Source organism: Trachypithecus francoisi, unplaced genomic scaffold (assembly GCF_009764315.1).
Source record: "Trachypithecus francoisi isolate TF-2019V2 unplaced genomic scaffold, Tfra_2.0 Lachesis_group15, whole genome shotgun sequence".
NCBI classification, from domain to species: Eukaryota; Metazoa; Chordata; class Mammalia; order Primates; family Cercopithecidae; genus Trachypithecus; species Trachypithecus francoisi.
In genome coordinates, this window is record NW_022681460.1 from 74,018,030 (window position 1) to 74,045,442 (window position 27,413).

The 27,413-nt window shown below is 37.4% G+C and overlaps 1 protein-coding gene across 9 annotated transcripts in view; it reads right to left on the minus strand.

Annotated features, from left to right (window-relative positions):
• Window positions 1-2,005: 2,005 nt before the first annotated feature.
• The window catches only part of ADGRG6 (adhesion G protein-coupled receptor G6), a 143,113-nt gene continuing 117,705 nt past the window's right edge, over window positions 2,006-27,413 (minus strand). For 5 of the 9 annotated variants that reach the window (XM_033235269.1, XM_033235270.1, XM_033235266.1 and 2 more), the window contains 4 exons: window positions 25,294-25,577; window positions 10,809-10,910; window positions 10,000-10,152; window positions 4,473-4,927 (listed from right to left, as the gene is read on the minus strand). In XM_033235269.1, the coding sequence (XP_033091160.1) occupies window positions 4,749-4,927; window positions 10,000-10,152; window positions 10,809-10,910; window positions 25,294-25,577 (718 nt within the window). In that variant the 3' untranslated portion in view covers window positions 4,473-4,748. Of the gene's footprint in view, window positions 4,928-7,297; window positions 7,344-9,999; window positions 10,153-10,808; window positions 10,911-25,293; window positions 25,578-27,413 lie in introns of all 9 variants that reach the window. The other 4 variants (XM_033235271.1, XM_033235273.1, XM_033235272.1 and 1 more) reach the window with 2 other exon arrangements.

Genomic DNA, 27,413 nt, shown 5'->3' on the forward strand with positions numbered 1-27,413 from the left:
GGATGGGGTTCCTTCATTGCCTAGAAGCCTTTATGCCTCTTTTGTGCTTGCTGATAAGTTAAAACCTCCCTAGCCAGTCACTTGGGTTATTCACACAATGACTGTCATCCCTCTGCAACTCCTTTCCACACCCTGCAATCAAGTCAGCCTCAACTCTTTTCCAACAATTTATTTGGGCTTTCCAACCTCCTTGTCTAGAATCTTTCCTAACCTTCAGGAGAGGCCAATCAGAATCTACCAGAACTTGAAAGCCCAAATCATCGCTACTGGTTTGCTAGTCCAGAGCTTTTGCCTGAAGCTCCAGAAGCTGCTGACAAATGGATATCAGGGCAGTTATCCTGGCCTTGGATTCTCTTCCTTCACCAGGCTATAGGTTCTTTGAAGGAGGTAGCTAGAAAAGCTGATGTAGAAGAATGAACAGAGTCAGATGGACTTAGATGCGAGTCCCGTTCTTACTGTCTCTGTGGCCACAGGCAGGTTACTTACTGTTCTTAATCACCTGTTTCCCCAAATGGAAGCGTGAACTAACAACGTGTCATAGAACTGTGGTGAAAATTCCATGAGATAGGAAATAAACATCTGGCGTCCAAACACACTTACAACTTTTTGGTTTTTTTGAGATGGAGTCCCACTCTATCGCCCAGGTTGGAGTGCAGTGGCACGATCTTAGCTTACTGCAACCTTCGCCTCCCAGGTTCAAACAATTCAACTGCCTCAACTTCCCAAGTGGCTAGGACTACAGGCATGCACCAACATGCCTGGCTAATGTTTGTATTTTTAGTAGAGATGGGGTTTCACCATGTTGCCCAGGCTGGTCTCGAACTCCTGACCTCCGCTTGCCTTGGCCAACCAAAATGCTGGGATTACAGTCATTAGCCACTGTGTCTGCTTTGTTCCCGCCCCCCCCCCCCCCCATATAATTCAGATTACTCAATTTAGGTTGGAGCTGCCTATGGTAACAAAGCATCCTTTTTTCTTTTCTTACTTTTTTTTTTTTTGGCAGAACAGGCTATATAGTATATAAATGCAAACACTTGAAAATTTCACATTTATTCTTATTTCTCTCTAGGGAAGCAAAAAAAGAACTAATCTTCCTTGAAATGAAGACAGAAGGAAAAAGGGAGAGAGAACAGAAGAAAGGGGAGAAGGATTTTGGTGTGGAGGAGGGAGAGAGCTATTCAATGTTTTTATATGAGAGAAATGGAATGTTATTCAACTGGAAACAGAGAAGTGCTTCCAAAACACTGAATTTATAAAGACCAATTCCTCCAGATTTCAAAAATATTACCAACACAGGTCAGCCTGCAAATCAAATATGTGTTTTTCATTTGTTCCCCAATTCTATCCCTCCAGCTTTCTGAAGTAACCCGCCTGAAAATCACTGTAGATGAGCCTTAAGCAACTGCTTGTCTATTTTCTTAACATGGTTGGCCAGGAGTTGTGAACATTGGCTTGGAAGACCTGGTTTAGCAGTGACCGTCAAAACACCTCACAACTTTGCACTGGGCACACACTTTGCTGAGTAGGGCAGTAAGTAAAATTGGGCTTTGGCTCACTGCAGAAAAAATGTTATCCTAAATATCCACAGTAAAAGGAAGTGGGGAGGTTTTGTTCTCATCAAGTAAGTGAAGTTCACTAAAACGTATTAAGCCTCTCACAATGAAAATAGCAACTATAAATGTGAGAAAAATAACCCAGGTCCTATCTTCTACAGGTTACTGACTCAGTTCCCTTTTGAGGATACTGAAGACATTCCGCAAAGGAAACTTGCATTACTTTTAATCTGCTATAGAACTTGGTTTTGAATCAGTCATCCCAAGAAATTCTAAGAACTTCAAAATGCATTAATCCTTAGTGAACTGGATCTGTGTAACATACTCATTCCAAGTGTTTTGGCAAAGTAGCCCTATGTCACTAGCTTAATTGGTGGTAGGTTATTTTCCAGCTGTCAAATAATCTTTTCCTATTTAGGAGTCAGAAGTAAAAACATTCACTCATAAAGGAATTGAATAACTTGGAACGTGAACAACATAAGTATTTATTTGGAAAACACTTTCCATTTAAGTAAAATGGCAAATTAGCTAGAGTAGCTTCTCACTGCTAATTCTATTTGCACTCACAGTCACTTTTATTCATCATATTCAAAGATATTGCTACCAAAAATGATTTCACAAAGTATTTAGAAAAAATATATACAGTCTCTCTCTAATAGAAAGTTAATTAAAACAATAAAGCTAGGCAATATCAAGCTAAGAGAGGAAACCAATTGACATGTATAAACACAAATAAATAAATATGTACAAAAGAATCTATGCCAACAATAGACAAAAATCTTTACAATGCAAGTAAATGGTGACAAGAATGGAAAATATCTCAGGATCCTAGACTACGACTCGAACACAATGTAGTTTAATAACAGGGAAAAAGAAAAGAAAACATAATGAAAAGAGAGTCTGAATTGATGCTATTCGCAAAGGTAGGCTGAACTAAATTTAAGCTCCCCAGCTAAATTCCTGACCCTCATCTGATAGGGGCCTAAATGGAGGTGAGAACTGCATGCTTAGAACTGACGACAGAATTTGGCTCAATCTTTCAAATCCATTTACAAATGTTTCTGTTGAGCAATTTCTTAATTTTTTCTCATCTTGTTATTGAAAATTTCTAAAGTGGAGCTGACATTGTCAAATATGAAAAAAATATTTTTCTGGAGCCATATGAATATGAGTAGAAATCAAAAGCAAAGCCATTTTTGAAGCTATATCGTAATTACTATTGACTAAGAACTTTGGGCAGAAATCTGACTAGTTAGAAAGCTAACTAATTAAAATCTACCACAAATGTCTAAGGTATTGAGGGAAATGTATATGAATATTCAGTGACTAAGATTCATTTTCATCTATATGTTATAACCTCTGCCAAAATAAGCAGCCTGTTAATATACGCCTATTGAAAAGGATTTGGCTCTGCTGTAGTGAATCTCAGTGACCTTAGATTTACTATTGTTTTCTACTGAATATAACCCTCCCCTGTGAAAGCCATGCTGGGTAATGCTCTTGTCTCCCAGGATGGTGTTGCAGGATGTTGCAAAATGGAACAGTAATAAAAAACCCGCTACCTCATTATCTCATCATCTGCTGGAGCCGGGCAAATAGCTTCCTGATTGAAGCTCAGCAAAAGGTGAGAGGTCTCTAGGGTTGTTGTGTAGCCTGAAAGCTCTCCCATGTCTCAGACTGCAAACTGCCTGTTTTTTTTGGGCAGAGAGGAAGGCCTCTAGGTTCCAGGTTCTGGACTTTGCGTTTAAGCAGACTGTCTTTGCCAGAATGTCTCCTTTTCTTATCACTTAACGCTGTTGCCTCCCAGAACCTGATACTTCCCAGATAACCCAGAGCAAATGTGAAAAAGTACAGCATGCACTGAGACTGATTTCTAAGAAACTGCATGGATTCCATCATCTAAGAACAATTCTGGTGTGGTCTCCTATACATTCATTAGCAAGCAAGCATTACTCAGAATAGTCTGAGAGTTAGGTAAGCTGCATAATAGCATGCAAGGCTCCTATGCAGCAGCCGATCCATAAATAATACACCATTTATCTTGCCAGACCTCCTTAGGCTCTTATATACTATAACCAGAGGACTGACACACAAGTAGTTTTTAGACTAGCTATTGCAGACACAGCTGTTTATAAATTATGTTGATTATTATGACTCACCCATATGTCTCACTTCATATTCCTTGGAACAAAACTCTCAATGGGGAAATACGAGGCTTTCATTTGTGTGTTAGGAAATGTCTTAAAGTCTCCAAAGCAAGGACAGAACCAGAGAGTCTCAATTGTGTGTCTCCTAAAAGGAAAATTCCACTGCATACAGCTTGCCTAATGGAAATTCTCCTTCCTCCCCCAAGCCTACGGGCTTACTATACAGTAGAGGGGCAAAAGTAGAGGTGTAAGAGATTCATTCTTAAACAACTCCTGGAAGGTCCACATTGATGGAACATCAACACTAAACTTAACTCGAATGTATGGGATTAAATTATACTTAATGCTTTGGCCCTATGCCTTGAATAGAATAAGTAAAATATTAGAAATTCATATAGCCTCATTTAACTAGGTCAACATTTTGGGAAAACTTTCTTAAGCATGTTATGGTTCTGAAGGCATAATATTTAAAATAATTTAAAAAATCCTTTTTAATCTTTGGGTCAAGCAGTAAACAATCTTTTCTGCCTGTGGTTGAAATGTCATTGAAAATGAGAACATGGTACTGCATTCACGGAAAGTAACACTGGAATGGGATTTGTGGGCATTCAAAATAGTTACATTTTTTATTGTTGAGAAAGAAGACGCAGAAAATGGGTACATCCAGATATAATGACTAGGTGGACTAAAACGAGCTCTATCTAGGGTCTTCCTCAGCGTTGCTTCTCCCTTGTCTCTAATTTGAATGTCTCCCCTGAATTATGATTACTCTGATTCAATTATACCTTTTAAAAATCATAGCTTCTGTGGCTACTGAGTCATGTTGCTCTCAGTACTGAAGTTTTAGTGATGATGACAACTCTTCCATGGAAGAAATATATTAAAAAGAAAAATTATGAATTTCACAAAAGCCTTCTTAACAAAATACATTCCTTATATATATGCAGTTACCTAGGTAATAGCACATTTACATTGCTAGTTGCAGTTTTCACTGCTTGGAAATCTTCACATTTCTGCAGACTGATTTCTTTTTGTTACATTAAAGACATTAAAACTTTGTGCTGTGGCTGAAGGTGTCTGACATGATAATATTTTTATAGAAGTTGTCTGAATGAGCATTGCAATAACCCTTGACCTTATCAATGACCTGATGGACAGGGATGATTGATGTCTGATCTTCATCAGCATGGGCCAGTTTTGACAAGGACTTGTCCATGGAAGCATTGTCTGCAAGAAACGATACAAGAAATTAGGTTCAAGATGAGCTGGTGGCATGCCTACACCATACTGTATACTCCGTTTTGCACATTAAAGAAGAACAAAAGAAAATAAAGCTCCAATTCTTTCTTAGATTAGGTAATGGGCAACACTAAACTGCCACGTTTTTCTTCTTCTAAGAATACTCCTGATAGTCACTGAGTGTCAACTTGCCTTCTAGTAATTTGTACTGTGGCTTACTGTAAGAAATATTCTTGCATGTAGCAGAGCCAATGAAAAAATATTTGGAAAACCACTTCAAAAATACATGCACTATGGCTTGAAAGATGTACAAAATTTCAAGGAATTAGAATGTGCTGAAATATTTGTGGAAGAGATTATATCTAAGATATGTTTTCAAAAAATATAGGAAGGGAAAAATGGGTAGGGGTGTATAACTGGCTATAAATTGCTGGGTACAAAGGGATTTATAATAGGATTCTCTCTACTTTTTATATATGTTTGACACTTTTAATAATAAAAAAATTTACAAAATTAAATTTATAGGATTTTGGAGAATAAAAGCAAATGAAAATAAATATGAAAGGCTACTTTGAACATATTTTCCCGAGGTTTTTAGTTGGATAAACGATTGGAATATAGCAAAAAGGGTACTTCTTATGAATTATTTTTTAATTATAGCAATCAAAGTTATTACCAGAAATATTTTAATAGAAAATGATTTATTTGTATTAATTATCTTATAGTTTCAGAACGATGTTATTGCTAACAGCACTATTATAGCAACTGATAGTAAATAAAGGACTGCTAAATAATTTTTTCTAAAATTTTCAGTATCATATATTTAAATGATATTTCCTTATACAGAAAAGCTTTCTAAAATTGACTCAGAGTGCTCTGAAACTCATTTACACTCTATTATCTATAAACACGTATGGTTGTCTTCATGTATCCTACAAATATCTCTTAAGTACCTCCCTCTCCAAATACACTTTAGGGAAAAATTCTACCCTCAAATTAACCAAATTATAGAAATTTTACACTGATAAAGAAGATATGAACTTTTATAAAGTATTCAGTTTCCTATGTACCTTCTCTGTACATTGTGGAAGAGGCAAAAACTCTATCCTGAAAAACTTTTAGAAATCATGGCTCCGAAACTGGAATCTTCACTCCAAGGCTTTTTACATTTTGAGTATGCTGGACTCAGTATGTGACAAAACATTTAAAATCCATCAATAATTGGTAAAAACCATTATCATCATGATATCTGTTGTCTCTGGAAACTATTCAAATTGCTCAACTATTATCTTGTGTTGAAGCAGACACTAAACACGATGAGGGCTAAACAGGGAAATGGGATACTCAACCTACACTAAAGGATGCCAGAGGAAAGAATAGATGGTTCATGGAAAGAATGGACAAACTGAAGCATGGTGGAACAACTGAAGCATTTTCCAATATTGGTGAGGAAAAGGCTCAAGGAGTCATGACAAAAGGCCCCTCCCCATTAGGCTCTCAGCAAGCTGATTGATTCTGAGCTTCCTTTCAGTTCATATATTCACTAGCCATTGGTTTTCTGGTGGGGATTTTTCTATTGACTCATATATCAATAATGAATAATTAGTGTTCGGTGTTTTTAGAAAACCACATATCCTCAGAGATAACAAGGATATAGTCACTCTGCTTCCTTTGTAACTTCCAGTGGCATGTACTTTTAGAGATTTTGAACAGCCTCATTTCAACAATGTGATCCAATTTAGTGGGTCTTCACAGTTTAATAAAGCAAAATTCTGAATGAGGGCTGTATTTTTATACATACTATTCCCACTCTTCTGGTTAGATATTACATTATGGGTAATAAAAACTTTGATTATAGTCGCAAATCTAAAAACCAGGGGCTAGGGATATGAACTATTATTTGACCTATGCTAAAATTTCAAGAAGATAACAATTCTCACGAAGCAGGCTTGGAATTGACAATTTCACTTATATGACTTCTATGAATGTACCATGACATATCCAGAAATCCATATGAGCAGTGGAAAAATAAAGCATTTCATGCCTTCTACAACAAATCTTTTCTCAAGTACTGCTTTTTGTCATTATTTTACATAATGTATGATCCACTCACTACAGACCATGGTACATTTCTTAGAAGGAGCAGCTTGCAGATACCCCATGCAGAGAAGAGCCAGCACAGCACACACTATCATTCAAAATTTCAGAAATTTCAGTTCAGTGCAGGAATGTCATTGTGCTAGCTGAAAAGAACAAGCCATTTTGCTGATGCAGCAAGAATCTTAGCTTAATCCATGCAAATATTCTCTTATTATCTTGCAAAAAATTCATGCATTCAAAAAAGTAATGAAAGTTTACCTGAATGATCCACTTTTGTTGAAGGAATGCTCATAGGAGACATTATCTATACCATAAACATATGAATATCTAGATCAATTCCAAGAAATGAACCAACTAGATATCCATGATGATATGCAGTGATGTTTTCCACACCCTGAGTGATCCCCAGGATGCTAACTGTCCCACTGAGAACTGGCTGGGTAGCCAAAGCCTATGTAAAGTCAGTTGACTGTAAACCAGGATTAATTATCCTATTGAAGTAATGCCATATAACTAACTATATTCTCATCCTAGTTGTCAAGAACCCATTTAGCCCCAAGGGTTTTTTGTTAAGGGAAACAAGAACATTAATGCATTCTAATGTAAATGATGAGATAATGGGTGCAGCACACCAACATGGCTCATGTATACATATGTAACAAACCTGCACATTGTGCACATGTACCCTAGAATTTAAAGTATAATAATAATAATAAAAAAAAAAAGGCTGAGTGTGGTGGCTCACGTCTGTAATCCCAGGACTCTGGGAGGCTGAGGCAGGAAAATTCCTTGAGCCCAGGAGTTTGAGACTAGCCTGGGCAAAATGATGAAACCTCATCTCTACAAAAATACAAAAATTAGACAGGTGTGGTGGTGCACACCTGTATTTCCAGCTACTCGGGAGGCTGAGGTATGAGGATTGCTTGAACCCAGGAGGCAGAGGCTGCAGTAAGCCTCTACCGTGAGTGTGCCATTGCACTCCAGCCTGGTAAACAGAGGGAGACCCTGTCTCAAAAAATAAATAAAAATAAAATAAAATAAAATAAAATAAAAACAACAGATGAAATAAAATGAAGAACACACAATATTTTAAAATAGGAAAGTCTGCCTTTGGACCTCCATCTCTGCATTTCTTCTTCTATCTTCTAGTCTGTTTTTCCCTGAATCCTATAGCCCTTTCTTTCCTTAATATTTTCAAAATGCCTCATGGTCCAAACTAACTGCCTTGTTATCTTCTTTCCTCTTTTAGGAGTGACATTTCTTCAGGCCAGCTATTTTCAGCTGTTTAAGAGGAAAGCAATTTGATTGGTTTAATTCCTATTTATTCATAACTGATAAGGCATTAAGTATTTGTATTTCAGAAGGGGAGGCAAAATCAGTATCAAATTTTAAGTATGGCTAAATAAAGTGAAAAAATTCATTATAAGCAAAAGATATTTTGTGCCAAGGAACCACCAAATAAGTAGAATAATCTATCTTAGACTATACACCTGCCATCAATTTCTTTACACAGGTATTCTTAAGCAGAGGTACACAAACTTCTTTAATTGTATGCAAAATTGTGAAGATGATTCAAAATCTGTACCTTTTTTTCTGGAAGAGAATCAATAGCCTTCATTCAATTTCCCCCAAAATGTCCTAGACTCCAAGAAGCTTTAAGAACTGCTGTCCTAAGTTGCTCCAAGTTCTTGGATTTTTAATTAATTTTGGAATTAACGAACTCTCTAAACACTCAACACTTTTTCCATAATACTATCATGAATCCCAGGCAGTGGCCACTCCAGTGGCAAGACATAGAAGATGGTGCAAACAGGGACATGTATAAGGATTCAAATGTACACCAGGGTCATCTGTAATTCAAGTATTAGCCATATGAATAATTACAGACGCATCACACACCTTACCCTATTTGCAAAAAGTCAAGTATTAATCTTCTTTGTGCCATTCACCTCTGCTCATGTTTAATAGCTAAACAAATTAAAAATTAAAAAGTTATTTCCATTATCCTTTTAGAATTATCTTTAATTAGGAAAGTGCTCTGTTTTAAATGGTGACAGCTGTCTGCCAGGGGTTTAATTTAAAAGCAGCAATTCTATTATTTCCCTTTGAAAATATGAAAAGGTTACACATTTTCACATCATTCACTATCAAGTGCTGCAAAATAGTACTATTTTTTTGAGATGGGGTCTTGCTATGTTGCCTAGGCTGTAGTGCAGTGGCTCAATCATATCTCACTGCAGCCTGAACTCCAGGGCACAAGCAATCCCCCCATCTTAGCCTACAGAGCAGCTGAGACTCCAGGCATAAAACAGCACCTGGCTTAAAATATTCTTTATTTCCATGGTGTCGTCAGGATTTTTCACATGCATGTTCAGTGTCAGAATGTGCAGTAATTGTAAATATTGTGAAAAAACAGGATATTATGAAAGATAGTGATTCTTATAGCCCTGTATCACTGTCCAAATATTATGTTCTTTTCATATGTAATCAGCAATTTAAAGGGCAGTCATCAATAACATTTGCAATAGTTAAGGAATTAACTCTTAAATAAAATGTACATCCTAGATATTGTTTCTTCCTGTTCCCATGACAACTTGTCCAGTAACTACCATACTATGCTGAAATAACCTGTAATTCAATTTTTAATTTTAAAAATATATAACTTTTTAAATAAAATACCATAATTTTTAAAGATAATCAAGTTTTGGAATCAAATGATGAAGTCACAATAATATACAGAGTGAATTATTATGGTTATATAGCTAGAGCTTGGGTTACAACATTTTTAAAAGGACAAAATATTCATAAAAGTGTTTGGTGATGTCTTCAAACATTTTTATTTTCATAAATCTAAAAGATGCACCCTCTCAGGCACTGTGATTCATCAATCTTCATGATATGCCAGTTTTTGCAATGAAAAATGTGATGAGAACTAAACTTGAGGCCATCTTTAGACTCACCTGTGTGGCTATTCTTTTTGAAATAGGTGGTAGAGCTGGATTTAGATTTGGATGTAAGATAGGTTGAGTTGGAACCAATGGAGCTTGAAGACAAAGATTTTCCTAGATTATCAGAACTTTTCTTGATGATATTGGTAGCTGTCTTACTCCAATCTGAAAGAAAAATGACACCACTGTATCAATCTGCTTTACAAGGAATATGAACTGCTCTGAAAAAATCATCACTGCATTATTTATCTGGAGCATCTGATTTTCTGATATGCTGGCAATGGCTCAGAGAGGAGACTGACATGTAAACAATAAAAGGAAATTGATAATTTCTTACTTTGACCTTGTATATGTACTATTTATAATCTCACTTTCAATATACCAAGGAGGAGAAGTAACCACTGACGATAAAAAGAAAAAGAAAGATAAAGAAAAAAAGACAAAGTAGGTTTTTTTCAGTTTTTTTTTTTTTTTTTTAATACTGAGAAAAATCTATTTGCCTAATAATGTAATTGGGGGTCTTAAAAATGTGGAAAGGTGAGTCTTGCATAGTGGAAGCTCTGGGTATATGGGTTGTTAAATTAGACATCAAACCTCCTGGAACTCATTTAACTCATGCTTCCCCTCTGCAGAATAGAAGGGTTGGGCCCAAAGTTCTCAGATCTCTTCCAGCCCTGATATTCTATGATTCCAACTAGGCATCTTCACATGCTCCAATTCAACAGCTTGCTACCACTGGGACTGGGTTGCTTTGACAATGGAAGACTGAATGACAAACTTTCCCATCTACTTTTAGATGTAAAATTTAATCAATCCTTTACCTGAGTTATCTGCTAACCGAAATCTACCACAGCAGAGATGCCGCCGCCACTGTTTCTGAACGTTCTCCTTCATAGCACAGTGGAAGATGAATATAAATAAGCCTGTGACAAAAGAAAATATAAATATTTAAGCCAACTGACACATCTTTAAAGAGAAATCTTATAAAATACATGGATTCATTTTAATTTTAAATTTTTTACATCAAAGTCACTAAGAAACAAAGATCTTAAGGAAATGAATCTTACAGTATGTAGCAGACACTTTAATCCCTTAGAAGAGAACATAAAGGCTCTGATAAAACTAGAATAACCACAGGGATCTGATTCTGTCTTTGCCTGTTCTGTTCAGCATTCATTATGACTTAACCTAAAAGCCAAGCTGAAATAAGCAACATTCAATTCTAGAAGTATTTAGTATTTCCCATATATTTGTCCTAAAATTATGCTAAAACTTTCCATACATATTTTAACAAAATAGAAAATGGAAAACACACATAAGCTCGTCATCTGTTTCAATTTGTGTATTCTGAGCTATTTTACATATGAATATTACAGTTATATTCATAGTATATTAGCTTAGGCCATAGAAAAGTGGTATTTTTGCAGGTGAAACATGGCACCAAATCAGCAAAATCATGTGGCTCCACCTGGCCTACTTTAGCCTTTCAAGATTTTAATACAGAAGTATTTCCATAATGAGAGATAGTTTTCATATTTATAGTCACTTCTTGTGCTTATCAAAATCTGTGTCATTTGTATCTTAGAAGTCAATCCCTTTTAACTTTTCATGGCATTTGCTTCTGCATTTTAACCCTCTCTTTGAGGTGCCATCAATCTTTCTCTCTATTCCTCTATACTTGGTTATTGCCATTAACTTACAAGCATACTGTTAAAACACTTTTTTAAAGAACAAACAAAAAATTCTTCCCTTAACCTCCAATTTTCTTCCAGCTTCAATCTCTTTATTCCTTTTTCCAATAAAACTTCTTGAAATGGTTAACTTGTGCTGCCTCCACTTTTTCTGACACTTTCTCATCTCCACCCAGTCCAAACAGATTGCTATTCACATCAGTGACCCCACTATGACCACTCTTGTAAGAATGATGGCGACTCCAATATTGCTGAGTTTCCCATGACCACTTTACTAGACCTCTCAGCAGCACTCAACACAATCAAACAGCCCTTCATTCTCGAGGTCATTTTCTCCCAGTTTTCTTCCTAATTTGCTGGAGATTCCTTCTTGGTCTCTTTAGTAGATTCTTCTGCTTTACTCTAAAAAGGTTTACATATTCATGACTAGGTCCCGGGTTTCTACCTCTTCTATGGTTACACTGCCACTTGGGGTACTAACACTTCTAAAATATAAGCACCACATACTGATTTTTATATTTGGTTCTGCCCTTTCTCTCCCCTAACCCCCACCAGGATTTCAACATATATTGCTCATAGGACATCATTGGGCTGTATCTTCACTTCGCAGCATCTCACATCCCGGATGTTCTGAACAGAAGTTCTCACAATCATGACCTTCAAATACACACACATCCCTTTAATTCTCAATGTGTCCAGCTCATTCCAGCCCAATATCATGCTGAACGCTCTTCTCCCAGATCTTTCCATAACACCTTCCTACCTATCATTCTGGTCTCAGACCAGCTGTTAACTCCTCAGAGAGGCCCTCAGCAACGGTTATTTTTTTTAATTTTAACCTTTAGTCATTCCTTTTCACATATGTACTTTTTTTCACAGCACTCCTCAGTATCTGACATTCTTGTAATTCCTCTTTTATTCATTTATTCCTTTGCTTGATGGTCTCTTACTAGCAGATAATAAGCTCCAAGAGAACAGGGATATTTGTGTATTCAATGCTGTGCTGACTATTTCAAGAATTATGCAGGAACTTGATGAATGTTTATTGATGGAATGAATGGTAATCAAGATCAATCAACCATGTAGTCTACATGAGTTAATTGAATGCTTACATGTATACTCTAATGTGCTAAATGTGTTTGGAGATGGGGAGGTTAAAATAGGAGTGAGCAGTCAAATTAAGAGGTAATAGAAATGAAATGAAAACACATTTAATGGAAAAGTTTCTGAAAAGCATGCAAATAAGTTGCTGAAGTTGTGTCCCAGTAAAATATTAAGCAGTATATCTACATAAGGGAGGGCTTTTTAGGGGATCTAGGGCTTGAACTGAACCTTAAGTTCAGTAGGGAAGTGAGGGAAGTTTTCAGGAAGGGTAATTAATTCAGTGACAATTTATTAAGCACTGCTAAGCAGGAGGCACTGTGTTTTAGGAGTTGGGGATTCAACGGTGAACAAGGTAGACCATCCTTGTATTCATGGAACAAAGAGTCTAGTATGGAACGGCATAAATGTAAAACTTATGACAGTCCTTTTAAGGGATGATTAAAACTTATACATTCCTTTTGAATATGGAGTATTCATCAAGAAAACTACATTGTAGCTTGTACAATGGAAAAAGTGGGGAAAAGTCTTAACAGTACTCTCTTTAGATGTGCATAGTTAAATTTGCAAAATATGTCTAAAGTTATGTTTTATTTCTTAATACAAAGATTCAAAGTGGCCCTTAGTTTTCATAATAAATTATATTATTAGCAAATATTATTATAGAAAAGGAGCTTAATTTCTACATGATGGGTCCTGATCACAGTAAAATGACTAGGCTGATTTTCCTCTGGGTTTAGCTTGTTGTTTGGTGATTAGCAAGCCCTGACCACAAGCCCTGATACTTAATAGGTGCTGTCTATAAATTCCTATTTAAATTACTGAAGAATCATTACATATTTTGACTTGCAGAAAAATGCCACTATGAAAGTACTGACTACATTTGGTCATTGATTTCAAGTAGATGACCAGTCCATAAAAAAATTCCTGGGGGCCAGGCGTGGTGGCTCATACCTGCAATCCCAACACTTTGGGAGGCTGAGGCAGGTGGATCACGAGGTCAGGAGTTCAAGACCAGCCTGGCCAACATAGTGAAACCCTGTCTCTACTAAAAACACAAAAAATTAGCCAGATGTGGTGGTTGGCACTTGTAATCCCAGCTACTTAGGAGGCTATGGCAGGAGAATTGCTTGAACTCAGAAGGCGAAGGTTGCAGTGAGCCAAAATAGTACCATTGCACTCCACCCTGGGTGACAGTATGAAACTCCATCTCAAAAAAAAAAAAAAAAAAAAAAAATTCTTGGGAAATTCAAATACGTTGATCTCTGAGAGGTATGAATAAGGTACCTCTGAGAGGTATGAACTTAACGACCTAAGTAATAGTGCATTGTATTTATTACTATTGTCATTTATATTAATATATGGTTATATACATATTTATATAAATATGATTTTATTACTATATAATTTATTACTAATACTTTATTGGTAATGAAGTAATTTGTAAAGGAAATAAATCCTAATGATCTATTTCTTTGAAATGTTAGATAGGGTAGAGAAGTTCTTTTTTTTTTTTTTTTTTTTTTTTTTAAGAGACAAGGTCTTACTCTGTTGCCCAGGCTTGAGTACAGTGGTGCAACTGTAGCTCACTGCAGCCTTGAACTCCTGGGCTCAAGCAATCCTCCTGCCTCAACTTCTTACGTAGCTAGGACAACAGGCATGTGCCACCACATCTAACTAATGTTTTGTGGAGATGAGGTTTTCGCTATGTTGCCCAAGCTGTTCTAGAACTCCTGGCCTCAAATGATTCTCCTGCCTCAGCCTCCCAAAGCACTGGGATTACAGGCATGAGCCATCGTGACTGGCTGGGAAGTTCTAATTTAACAAAAGAAAAGTTCTAATAAATATAAATCGATTTCAATTATTTAGAACGCAAACAAGCATCTCATGAAGGTCTCTGTGCTCCAGGTTGGGGAGGAAGAGTTGGAGAGGGTACCGGCTGCACACTGTCCTGGCCTATGCTAGGGCATTACAAGTCTCAGAGTAAGGGAAGATTTTCTTCTATACTAAGAATCCCTCAGAGCAGGCTTTGCAGGCTGATCCTCCTTCACAGGAATTAAGGAATAGATATCACTCGGTTAGGATTTCATCCTCACACTCTACACATGACTAAATCTCATTGCTTTTCAAAGCCTTTCCATACTTTACTACATTCCCTAGCCAGGTTGCCAATATAGTAAATCCTTTCAATAAGCAAATACACTTTGTACCACCAGCACTTTGAATATGCAAAAGTGTGTAAATAATTTGAATTGGTTACTAGATTATTTTAAGTTTTGAAGAGAGTGTGGCAGTTACAAAGTAGAGTGGACTGAAGGAAGCCTGAGGTAAGGTAAATAGAGGCTACAGATGATGGAGGCTGCAGCTCTAGAGAAGGAAGTCTACATTGTCTCAGCTTACTCTATTTTCCTTTAACGGGGTCAGAATTTCCAGAATTTGTTCTTGGAGGTATTTTTGTCACACAGCTAGAAAGATAGGTAACTGTGTATTCTTAAACAATTGTTTAATAGAGACACATTTTAGAGCTGGAGGGGAATATAAACTTCAATGAAGGTCCTTTTTTTCCTAGGCATTAATCCAAGTATTATTCATTAGAGGGCCTCACATTTAGCAAATGATTTTTAGTTCTGGGTAGAAGGAAAAATTGCTAAATATTGCTTCCCTTACCACTCTATTATTCTTTTGTAACACCTAGTAGTTTTTCTGCATGCTATATATCCTGGAAAAAAAAGTCAGAAGTTAAGTCTGGTGTTTTGAGGATATCAGAAAAGAATCAGGTTACAGACTCAGTTTTTTAGCCTTGTTGGGGTACTAAAATGTGAATTATTTTGAGAATCAGATGCTAACCACAGTCAGAGAGGATAATGTTTAAGATAAGACTGACTTAATAAAACAGTTTTTTAGATTGTAGTGCTGCCCTATATCATAATTATATAACACTAAATGATATTGTCTATTTTTAAGTAACCATTATGTCTGTAAATATATAGGTACGTAATAATTTTTGGAAACACTGGAGAGGAGAAGTCATTTAAATGTTCTACCTTCCACTGTGCATTGTGATGCTATGGAACAAAATTAGATAATAAGAGTAACAAATTAGAATTAGAATTCTTAGGAATGAATATATTTTAAATTTCGGTGTTAGAAGCAGGACTAAAATCACAAACTTTAATGGAGTTCTACGTTGACAACTAAGAAAATTTGTCTGATTTCTCATTTCAATCTCTGCTTCTTTCATTTCAAGATGGAGTCTGGCTCTATCGTCCAAGCTGGAGTGCAATGGTGCGATCTTAGCTCACTGTAACCTCTGCCTCCTGGGTTCAAGCAATTCTCCTGCCTCAACCTCCTGAGTAGCTGGGATTACAGGTGCGTGCCACCATGCCCGGCTGATTTTTGTACTTTTAGTAGAGGCAGGCTTCACCATATTTGCCAGGCTGGTCTCAAACTCCTGAGCTCATGATCCACACACCTCAACCTCCCAAAGTGCTAGAATTACACACATGAGCCACCACGCCTGGCCTCTACTTTCTATCATTTTTTTCCCCCTTTGCTAATCTTCATATCACCTAGGAAGTATATGCTCTTCTAGCTTTCTGGAAAGAGCATTAAGATGTGACCGGGACCAGGACAATCAGGTTTTACTTTTCATAGTACTTGAAGCTTTGTTTAACATTGCCCATAAAAGATAGAAGCTAAAATGGCCCAAAAGATTGAACGCAGAATTAAAGCTTTTACGTCATCCTGAAAAGCTAGTGCCAGTTTCAAGAAACCTTCATATATCACAAAAGGGAGTTCATGATAGACCTCTTCTGGTGCATTTTAGCCTGGAAAACTATCACTCTGGATAATCCAAGCCAAAATTCCTTAGAATTAGTTTCTTCAGCTTGGTAACTGCCTTGATTCTTTAAGAATCCATTCTATGCTAGTACAATAAGGAAAAAAACCTTCACTCTTGTTAAATGAGCAGATTCCTAATCAGCTCTGTAAACTTTCATCCCATCCTTAGCCCTGCCTTCCTTTCACTTCCATCTTTCATTAACCAGAGGTATATGCTTACCTTTTTTAAAAGAAAACTATAATTATGAATTAAAAATGTTTTAATTCTCAGTAAAATTTGCAATTTCCTCATTTAAAATAAATAACATTTTAAGTGTAATGGAGAAAGATGTTGCAAGTAACACACAAGTGCTGAAAGTGGGCCTATGGGGGTTGTTAGGACAGAAAATGTATCGAATGCCAACTTGTCTAATACTCCTAAGAGAAAGACTCTTATGGGCCAAGGCTGGTTCAGCAAATATAGTGAAGGAAGGTGGTGAATAAGTAGCCAAGAAGGTTTTCAAAACTTGGAGTGAGAAACATTCTGAAAAATCTCAAGTAGTGAATTTAACTTTTGATATCTAATCCTTTCATCTACCAGAGAACACATTCAAGTAGCATGTTTGAAAAATAATAATACATCTATTTCTAAGTATTGGTATTATGTTTACTGTAGATTGTATGGGGTTGTGTTTAACCTTGGTCTTGTTAGAGCTATTTAACTATTCAGGGGGAAAAAGATACACTTAGATATTTAGGCTAGAAATTTGGCTCCCACATAGAACTCATTCCTTTCACTTGTTTCAAACAACGATCCATGGCTTTCTGGGCAAATGTAAAATGAGTAGCCAAAGGGATGTTCTCATATCTTTCTGGTCATCAAAAGTTAAAGAATGTCTAGAAACAGTTTCCTTGGATACTACTATAGAGTAAAATTTGAGGCAATGCATATTATAATGTACTTGGTGTTTTAAAAAGTCCCTTTGAAGCATCTAGGTAGAGAAGGGGGAAACAGACAACCTTGGGTCCTCATCTCTTAGAGTTCTTCAGCAACTAAAGACCCCTGACACTTTCAGCAGAATTATCATCAATAAACTGGATAAATATTCTAAGTTGACTTTTTTTCTTCCCTTGGATAATAAATATCCAGAAATACAATTAAAGGGAAGACTGCAGATATAGATAACTTCAGGGATGTGAGATGCATTAGAGTGGGTAGTAATGACTGGTGTTTTAATCAGGTCATGAGCATAACATACTCTGGCAGGTTTTTTGTTTTCGTTTTCATTTCCCCCCCCCCCCCCCGAGACAAGGCCTCACTCTGTTGCCCAGGCTGGAGTACAGTAACATGATTATAGCTCACTGTAACCCTGAACTTCTGGGCTCAAGCAATCAATTTGCCTCAGCCTCCTGAGTAGCTAGGAATACAGGCACACCACCACACCTAGTTTTTCTATTTTTATTTTTGTAAAGATGGGGTATCACCAAATTGCCCAGGCGGGTCTTGAACTCTTTGTCTCAAGAAACGCTCCTGCCTTGGCCTCCCAAAGCACTGGCATTACAGGCGTGAGCCACTGTACCTGATCAGTTCTGGAGTTTTGATGGGAAAAATTGGTTAAAAACTAGTTATAGCAGATATTTGGGAAGTAGCCACACACTCTAGGTACCACTGATTTTTGACCATATTAGTCTAGGTGACCTCTGAGCTCCTGAGTAGCCTGTGTCCAAATCTTTAAACAGCTTCTGTTTTCATTTGTCACACAGACACAGTCAGCTGGCTATGTGGCTGGGGATCTTGAAGGGTTTATGGCTCTCTCTGGAAACTTCTTAAATCCTCCTTTCATACTACCAAGGTGCCCTTTAGAAAATTATTTCTCTGTGGCACAAAATGCCCTGCCAAAGGGTGAGTAATTTATTTCCTTGCAGCATGTAATGTCTCAGCCAACCTGATGTTTCACTTGTGAGGGACTGAATTGGTGGGTCATCTCTTTACCTTGGCACCAATTCAATATGTGTATTATACATGTGATTATGTAACAGCTCAACTTTCGTGAGGCCCCTAACCTCAGCCTCCAGTGGCAAGCGACACTTCATTGACATTTAGCATATTTCATCTCATACTTTGACTTAGTTTTCTTAGTTTACCAATACAACAATAATAATATGCATTTCTCTAAATTACTTATGCTGAATAAGGGTAACAGATTAAATTTTCCTCTACTCATTTCATGTATAGTTAGTAATAGCTCTTTTTTGAATGGAAATAGAATATTCTCTGCTGCACAGCAATTTGTGTACCACAAAATTTTCTGCTTGTGTTCTTTAGAAAAAATTAAAAATTTTAATACAGTGATATGCCTGTTTTACCCTGGAAAACAGCAAAAATAGCAAAAGCAGACAGATGTGTAATTCAAGTATGTTAAGAGAAGGTACATTTATCTTTTAATTTTTGCAGGAAAAAAATCAACAAAATGCTTACTCTGTAACTTAATCAAATTAAGTAGGTGATATGGTTTGGCTCTGTGTTCTCACCCAAATCTCATCTTGAATTGTAATCCCCATAATCCCCAAATGTCAACGGAGGGACCTAATGGGAGATGACTGGATCATGGGGATGTTTCCCCCATGCTGTTCTTGTGATAATGAGTGAGTTCTCATGAAATTTAATGGTTTTATAAGTGTTTGGCAGTTCATCCTTCACACGCTTTCTCTTGCCTGCTGCCATGCATAAGATGTGCCTGCTCCCCCTTCTGCCATGATTGTAAGTTTCCTGAGGCCTCCCCAGCCACGTGGAACTGTGAGTCAATTAAACCTCTTTCCTTTATAAATTACCCAGTCTCAAGGAAGTTCTTTATAGCAATGTGAAAACTGACTAATACTGTCGGTAAAATTAAAAGACCAAAGCATTATCGTGTGGATAATTAGAAAATAATAAATTTGGTTTCAGCCTTGATTCAATTTATGACATCATTTGCTTATTTAAGTAGGTACAATTTTTATAATCAAACAGATAGTAACAATTTTCTGATACCCATTTAACATAATTTTTGGCAATTAAATTATACAGTTATAAGTATACATAAAAATAAAAATACATGTAAGAAATAAAAATATAAAACATAAAAATGAAAATAAAGCATATATAAAATTTTATATGTAGACTCTTCCAATTTATGTGAGTACCCATATAACTACACATGTATATGTGTTTATATATACCCTTTCATATATTTCCAAGAATCTGAAAGATTAAATGGATTTTTTAACACGCTGGAGTCAAAGTTTTGAAGACATAAACAAATATGACAAGAAATCTATCAAAAGTAATGTATATGCCCTGATATGGTTTGGCTGTGTCCCCACCCAAATCTCATCTTCAACTGTAACTCCCACAATTCTCACACATCACAGGAGGAACCCAGTAGGAGGTGATTGAATTATAGGGGCAGGTTTTTCCTGGGCTATTCTTGTGATAGTGAATGAGTCTCATAAGATCTGATGATTTTAAAAATGCAAGTTTTTCTTTACAAGCTCTCTCTTTGCCTGCTGTCATCCACATAAGATGTGACTTGCTCCTTTTTGTCCTCTGCCATGATTGTGAAGCTTCCCCAGCCACATGGAACTGTAAGTGCAATTAAACCTCTTTCTTTTGTAAATGGCCCAGTTTCGGGTATGTGTTTATCAGCAGTGTGAAAACAGACTAATCTAGTAAATTGGTACCAGAAGTATGGTGCTGCTGAAAACACACCCCAAAATGCGGAAGCAACTTGAGAACTGGGTAACAGGCAGAGGTTGGAACCGTTTGGAGGGCTCAGAAGAAGACAGGAAAATGTGGGAAACTTTGAAACTTCCTAGAGACTTACTTTAATGGCTTTGACAAAAATGTTGATAGTGGTATGGACAATAAGGTCAAGGCTGAGGTGGTCTCAGATGGAGAAGAGGAACTGGTTGAGAACTGGGGCAAAGGTGTCCCTTGTTATGTTTTAGCAAAGAGTCCGGTGGCATTTTGCTCCTGCCCTAGAGATTTGTGGAACTTTGAACTTGAGAGAGATGATGTAGGGTATCTTGCAGAAGAAATTTCTAAGCAGCAAAACATTCAACAGGTGACTTGAGTTCTATTAAAACTATTCAGTTTCAAAAGGGAAACAGAGAAAATAAGTGGAAAATTTGCAGCCTGACAATGCTATAGAAAAGATAATGCCATTTTCTGAGGTGAAATTCAAGCCAGCTGCAGAAATTTGCATAAGTAATGAGTAGCCAAATGTTAGACATCAAGATAATGGTGAAAATGTCTCCAGATCATGTCAGAGATCTTTGCAGCAGCCCTACCCATCACAGGCCTGGAGGCCTAGGAGGAAAAAGTGGTTTCGTGGGCCAGGCTCAGGGTCCCCATGCTGTGTACAGTCTAGCGACTTGGTGCCCTGTGTCCCAGCTGAGCCAGCCGCCACTAAAAGAGTCCCAGGTGCAGCTCAGGCTGTTGTTTCAGAGGGTGGAAGCCTCAAGCCTTGGCAGCGTCCATGTGGTGTTGAGCCTGTGGGTGCATAGAAGTCAAGAATTGAGGTTTGGGAACCTCTGCCTAGATTTCAGAAGATGAAACGCCTGGATGCCCATGCAAAAGTTTGCTGCAGGGGTGAGGCCCTCATGGAGAACCTCTGCTAGGGCAGTACAGAGGGAAATGTGGGGTCAGAGCCCCACACAGAGTCCCTACTGGGGTGCCACCTAGTGGAGCTGTGAGAAGAGGGCCACCATCTTCCAGATCCCAGAACAGTAGATTCACCGACAGCTTGCACTGTGTGTGTGGAAAAGCTGCAGACACTTAATGTCAGCTTGTGAAAGCAGCTGTGAGGGAGGCTATACCCTGCAAAGCCATGATGATGGAGCTGCCCAAGACCATGGGAACCCACCTCTTGCATCAGTGTGACCCAGATGTGAGATATGGAGTTGAAGGAGATCATTTTGGAACCTTAAGATTTGACTGCCCTGCTGGATTTTGGACTTCCAGTGGACCTGTAGCCCCTTTCTTTTGGCCAATTTCTCCCATTGGAATGGCAGTATTTACTCAATGCCTGTACCCCCACTGTATCTAGGAAGTAATTAACTTGCTTTTGATTTTACAGGCTCACAGGTGGAAGGGACTTGCCTTGTCTCAGATGAGATGTAGGACCGTGGACTTGGAGTTAATGCTGAAATGAGTTAAGACTTTGGTGGACTGTTGGGAAGGCATGATTGGTTTTGAAATGTGAGTACATGAGATCTGGGAGGGGCCAGAGGTACAATAATATGGTTTGGCTGTGTCCCCACCAAAATCTCATATTGAATTGTAACTCCCACAATTCCCAAGCATCATGGGAGGAACCTGGTGGGAGGTGATTGAATTACGGGGGCAAGTCTTCCCTGGGCTGTTCTCCTGATAGTAAATGAGTCTCACAAGATCTAATGTGTTTAAAAATTGGAGTTTTTCTGCACAAACTCTCTCTTTGCCTACTGCCATCTACATAAGATGCGATTTGCTCCTCCTTGCTTTCCGCCATGATTGTGAGGCTTCCCCAGCCATGTGGAACTGTAAGTCCAATTAAAGTTCTTTCTTTTGTAAATTGCCCAGTCTCCGGTATGTGTTAATCAGCAGTGTGAAAACGAATTAATACATGCCCTGCCACCACAACAGACCCAGCTCAAACACTTGCTCCCACACATCCCGCCTTCATAACATTACATGGTGACCCTGCTGACTTTAAGGTGCTCCCCTGCAAGCTAAATCTAAGAGGGACTAAAATATGTTTAGCATAGTTTTAGCTTTCAGGATGTTGCTCTGCATTCTCAAGCTTTAGCCATTGTTAAATATTATGACAGGCATCCATTAACTATAATATTGTATTAACAAGAAGACTCCTTACTCTAATCATTCTAGAAAAGTAAGAGTTTAATGAGCAAATCAACGATGAGTATTTTGTAGCAGCATGCTTCCTAAATTTCCCTTGGCTCTGTGCACATCTCTCTAGCTCTCCCGTCCCCACCACAGTCTAAAATACTGGACCATCTTTTCCCCAAACATTATGAGAGTCTCCTCCTACCTGCTCTGCCTACAGACACTACTGGGCAACCCTAACCCATTCACTACATTATGTCCAGCTTTATCTTTACAAAGTGCACATCGAATCATGTCACCCCACGTCACTCCACCTTTCAAAGACTTCCTATTATGTTTGTAAAGTTTGAAATACAGAGCCTTCTGGTCTAGTCCTTGCCTCTCTGTTGTGCCTCTCTGCTTTGTCACTATCCTGCCCTTCTGGTGTTCTCAGGATGTATGAGTTTCCTTTTAATACCTTGAATATACATTGAATATACATTGTAATCACCAACTACAGCAAATTTTTTGCACATGAAATGCCCAGTATCTCAAATATTCTTCTTCCTACTCTTACTCTCATCTTTCACCTAGTTAATTCCTATCGATCCTCCTGATTGCAGCTTAGATATCATGTTTTTTTGTAAAATGTTCTCAATGTCACATGGTAATTTTTATAGAGCAATATATTTAATTAACCTGTCTCCCGTACTAGAATATAAATTCCATGAGGCAGAGGGACCACATCATGATTTTTGCTGGAACGACAAATATCAAAAAGAGAAAAAATTAGATAAAATGTAGTTTGCCTCCTTACTGAGTTCATTTTGCATTCACTGAATCATTTCTTTAAGCTGTCTGAATTCTACAGGCTTTTTTTTAACAAAGTATATACTTCTAACAACAAAGGCTCTCTTGGAAGGTTCTGAAAATGACTCAACAATAAAAACCATTAAGTACATTTCCATAGTATCCTAAGAAGTTTTGGCACAAGCCTGGGCAGCAAGCAATTGTTGGTAGTCTCATGTGCTCTGCATCACTGCCTTTTAATTTAAATTTTCTTTCTGGGAGGTGTTTTAATATAATTAAATGTGTTGAAATCTGTTCTGAATTTATATTATATGATTTAAAATTAGTCTTAAAAGTCAATGATTTATGAAGAACACTGAGTTGATGATGGTTTACAACATTTTTCCCTCCTGACAGGGGACCCATGCTGGGAAAAACAAAACATCCCAATTCTCATTAATGGAAACAGAGCTGAACAGACAACTATAGCTGTTGAAGGTTACTGAAACTGCCAGGAAATTCTAAAAGCAAAACCAAGGTTGGGCTGGCAGATCAATGTGCCTTTTAGGTACAATCCTGAAATATAAAACCATGGAATTTCTAATGTTAATGGATATTTTTGTCAATATTTATTTAGGCACTTTTATATTGTATATTATAGAAGAGAGTAAATAGAGGAATACTCACTTTTTAGAGCTAGATCCCAATAAAGATGTATTTATATGCTACATACTCATTTTCCAATTTTTGGAGTTGCACTTGAGGCTTATTATTCTATTGACTAAAGATAGCGAGTCTGCATATTTCCTTTGTTATAAGACAATGAACCTGAATAAAATTTGCTGAACTAGTTAATACATATTTATGCCAGAGGCATCTCAGATTGGATTAGGCCATCCTCAAAGCCTCTTTCTCCATCTAGCAATCCATTAATTCACCAATCATTAAGCACCTACCATGTAACAATTATTTTTTGCACTTCACAGGCGAGTGGAAGAGTATGGGAGATACGCAGTAACCAACTCTCCCCTGCAGGTAAGTACAGACTTTCTTAAATCACATCTGCAGGGAGTACCCACCTTGGCACCTCATTTGGTGAGTAATACAAATCTGCTTTCCACCCCAGCTCAGATATATTCAGCAATTTCTTCCCCAGACATCTACAACTGCAAGACCAATAGCTTCAGTCAAGCCATTTGCACTGCTCTACTCAGAAACATTCCAAGCATTCTAATTTCTTTTGGAGTGTTGGCCTCATAGTGCTTCTGCACATTAAGGCATTTCATCAACAGTACAGGGTATATTCACAGAATCTTAAAGAATGCCATTTAATGATCTAAAAAGACAATTTATATTCACTTAAGCCTAAAAGTTAAATTTATTATAGAGTACACTATGGTATGTATTATGGAATAAGACGTATGACTGCAAGCTCTTTGAAGGAAGCCCAGTATTTTTATGCAAAGCAGATCATTGACAAATGTTTGTTGAATTGTTGAACTAACTGTGAAAAGTTCAACATATCTCATAAAAAGATAAAAGTTTCTAAACTACAGTATTGGTATTTATTCTGAAATCAAAGGAACCAAAAATCAAGGTGAACTGCTACTGTTCTTACATAGACTCTAAAATTTCTTCTGGCCATCAATGGTAAATCTACAGGGGACAAGGATCTATAAAGAGTACCAACATTCAGCAAAACTGTGAAGAAGGTAACTTGTCTGTGCATCCCTTTTAACTCCCTGTTCAGTTCTCAGCTAGATACTTCCCTTGCTCCATATTCATTCATGAAATAATATGCATTTATGGAGTACCTACTGTCTGCCAGGTACAGTGTTCTAGGTGCTTGGGATATATCACTGATAAAAAGGCAGAACTAACATTCTACCTCATTTATCTATTCAAGACCCTTTTAACAAGTGACCACACTGCACATGGAACTATATTCAGCACTTGAAATAGTGACACAGAAACTTAACATGGCATCTGTCCAAAAGTGAAGCTGCTTGCTAATATGACAAAATTAGAAAGCAGAGACTATTCATGTATAATTTATCTTACCTTGTAATGAATTGAAGATGGAGAAGAGGTACATGAAGGGGATATTTAAGGGGCCCCAGGCAAAGAATGCAAAACCCCACGTCATGCCCAACAGAAAGGTCAAGCTAACCACACTGCGCAGGTTCCTTAACACTTCTTCTCTCAGGGTCCGGTTGCTTCTCTTGCCATTCCTCCCACAGATCTGCACCATTACCACAATGAACATGGCAATGTTCAGAAAAAACATGACTCCAAAATATCCAGCACAGGTCACATAAAATATGACTGGATCCTGAATCCAACAGCTTAAGAAAGAAAAAATGAGAAAGTAAAAGATGTATTACCATGTCCTGTTTACCTAAGACTTTTCTCAGCTTAGTTTGGGCTACTGCAGATTTTCCTCTCAAATGCCTTTAGAAAGTCACTTTACTTCCTTGGACCTCAGTTTCTTATTCAATCTCTTCATAGGTCTTTTGTTCATTTGTTTTTGGATGGCCATTGTCTTACTATCTAGGTAATCCAATATTACAAATAAGACAAGGTGGCTTCCTGAATTCTGAATTGATATGAAAACACCTTGGTTGACTCGCTCCAAGCCATGTCTAACCTCCTTTTCTCTTGGGTGTCTGTACACTAAGAATGAGAAATTTAAAACCTCATTTTTGGTCTCCTTTGTATTTAAGGAGTGGCTGTATGACATCGTTTTATAAAGTGATATGGAAGTAGAAGTCTGCCGAAGGATTTTTGGGAGAGCTATTACTGGTAGACTCAACTGGCAAGGCCCTTATTCCTTCTTCCTGCTTCAAACGTGCAAGTGAGCTATGGAGCTGCAGCCAGCATCTTCTGTCCAATGACAGAGTGGTCAAGCCACCTGCAGAGTTGTTGGCCCTGACATTTTTAGCCACAGAATCAATACCAGTGATTGCCACCACCGTGTTTCTTGTCATGTGCAGAGTAAACTACTCACTTAAGTCACAACTAGTTGTGAGTTTGTTACTGTGATAAAATAATTACTACTAATATCATTGCTGTAGGTGAGGCAAGACCTTATTATAATTGAGATTAATATACAGATGCTTGTCATGCACAATTACATAGCTTACAATGATTACAAAACATCCCAGTGATATGGAGAAGAAGATACTTGATACTTAGAATATATAGACTGGATAGTAGATGAAAGAAATTTTAAAACTGTACTATATGCAAAGTTGTCAAATAATACAATTTGCAGATGTCCTAGTGCCTAATCAAGTCTATGGAAATTCTTAAGACACTTCGAAAATTGGATAAATGATTTAAAGCAATTATATTCATCTTGAAATTCTAGTAATTCATCTTGAAGTTCTAGCACAAATGGTTATTATTCTGGGCCATGTCTTCCACATTGGAACATAATCTCCACAAAGGCAAAAGCTGTCCTGCACATCTTTGAATTCTAGAAACTAACGTGATTCTTGCATACAGTAAATTATCAACAAATAAAATTTCCTAATGGTATAGCAGTTTACTAAATGGTACTTTAAAGTTCTGAATGAGTTGATGAACATACTTCTAAATTCTCTTATTTAGAAATTATTTATTGATTTCTACTTTTAATGTATGTTGTTATAAATGTCCCTGAAACAATACAGATTGTCCCTAGAGCTAACGTTTCTTTTACACATAGAAGTTCTTCTAAAATTCTGGAATTCCTGACCTAACCCCATTATTTTTCCCTAGTTCTTGTGGGGTCTTTCGAGTGCCACTTTACAAATATATGAGAAGGGAAGACCGTGAAGGAATGGGACAGAGATTGGATAAGTGATGTAAGTGGGTTTGTTTGTTTTTAAAATGGAATCTCACTCTGTCACCCAGGCTGGAGTGCATGGCATGATCTCAGTTCACTGCAACTTTTGCCTCCCAGATTCAAATGATTCTCCTGCTTTAGCCTCCCGAGTAGTAGCTGGGATTACAGGTGTGTACCACCATGCCCAGTTAATTTTTGTATTTTTAGTAAAGATGGGATTTTGCCATGTTGGCCAGGCTGGTCTCGAACTAGTGACCTCATGTGATCCACCCAGGTTGGCCTCCTAAAGTGCTGGGATTATAGGGGTGAGCCACTGCGCCCAGCTGTTGTAAATGTTATCCATCCATGAAAT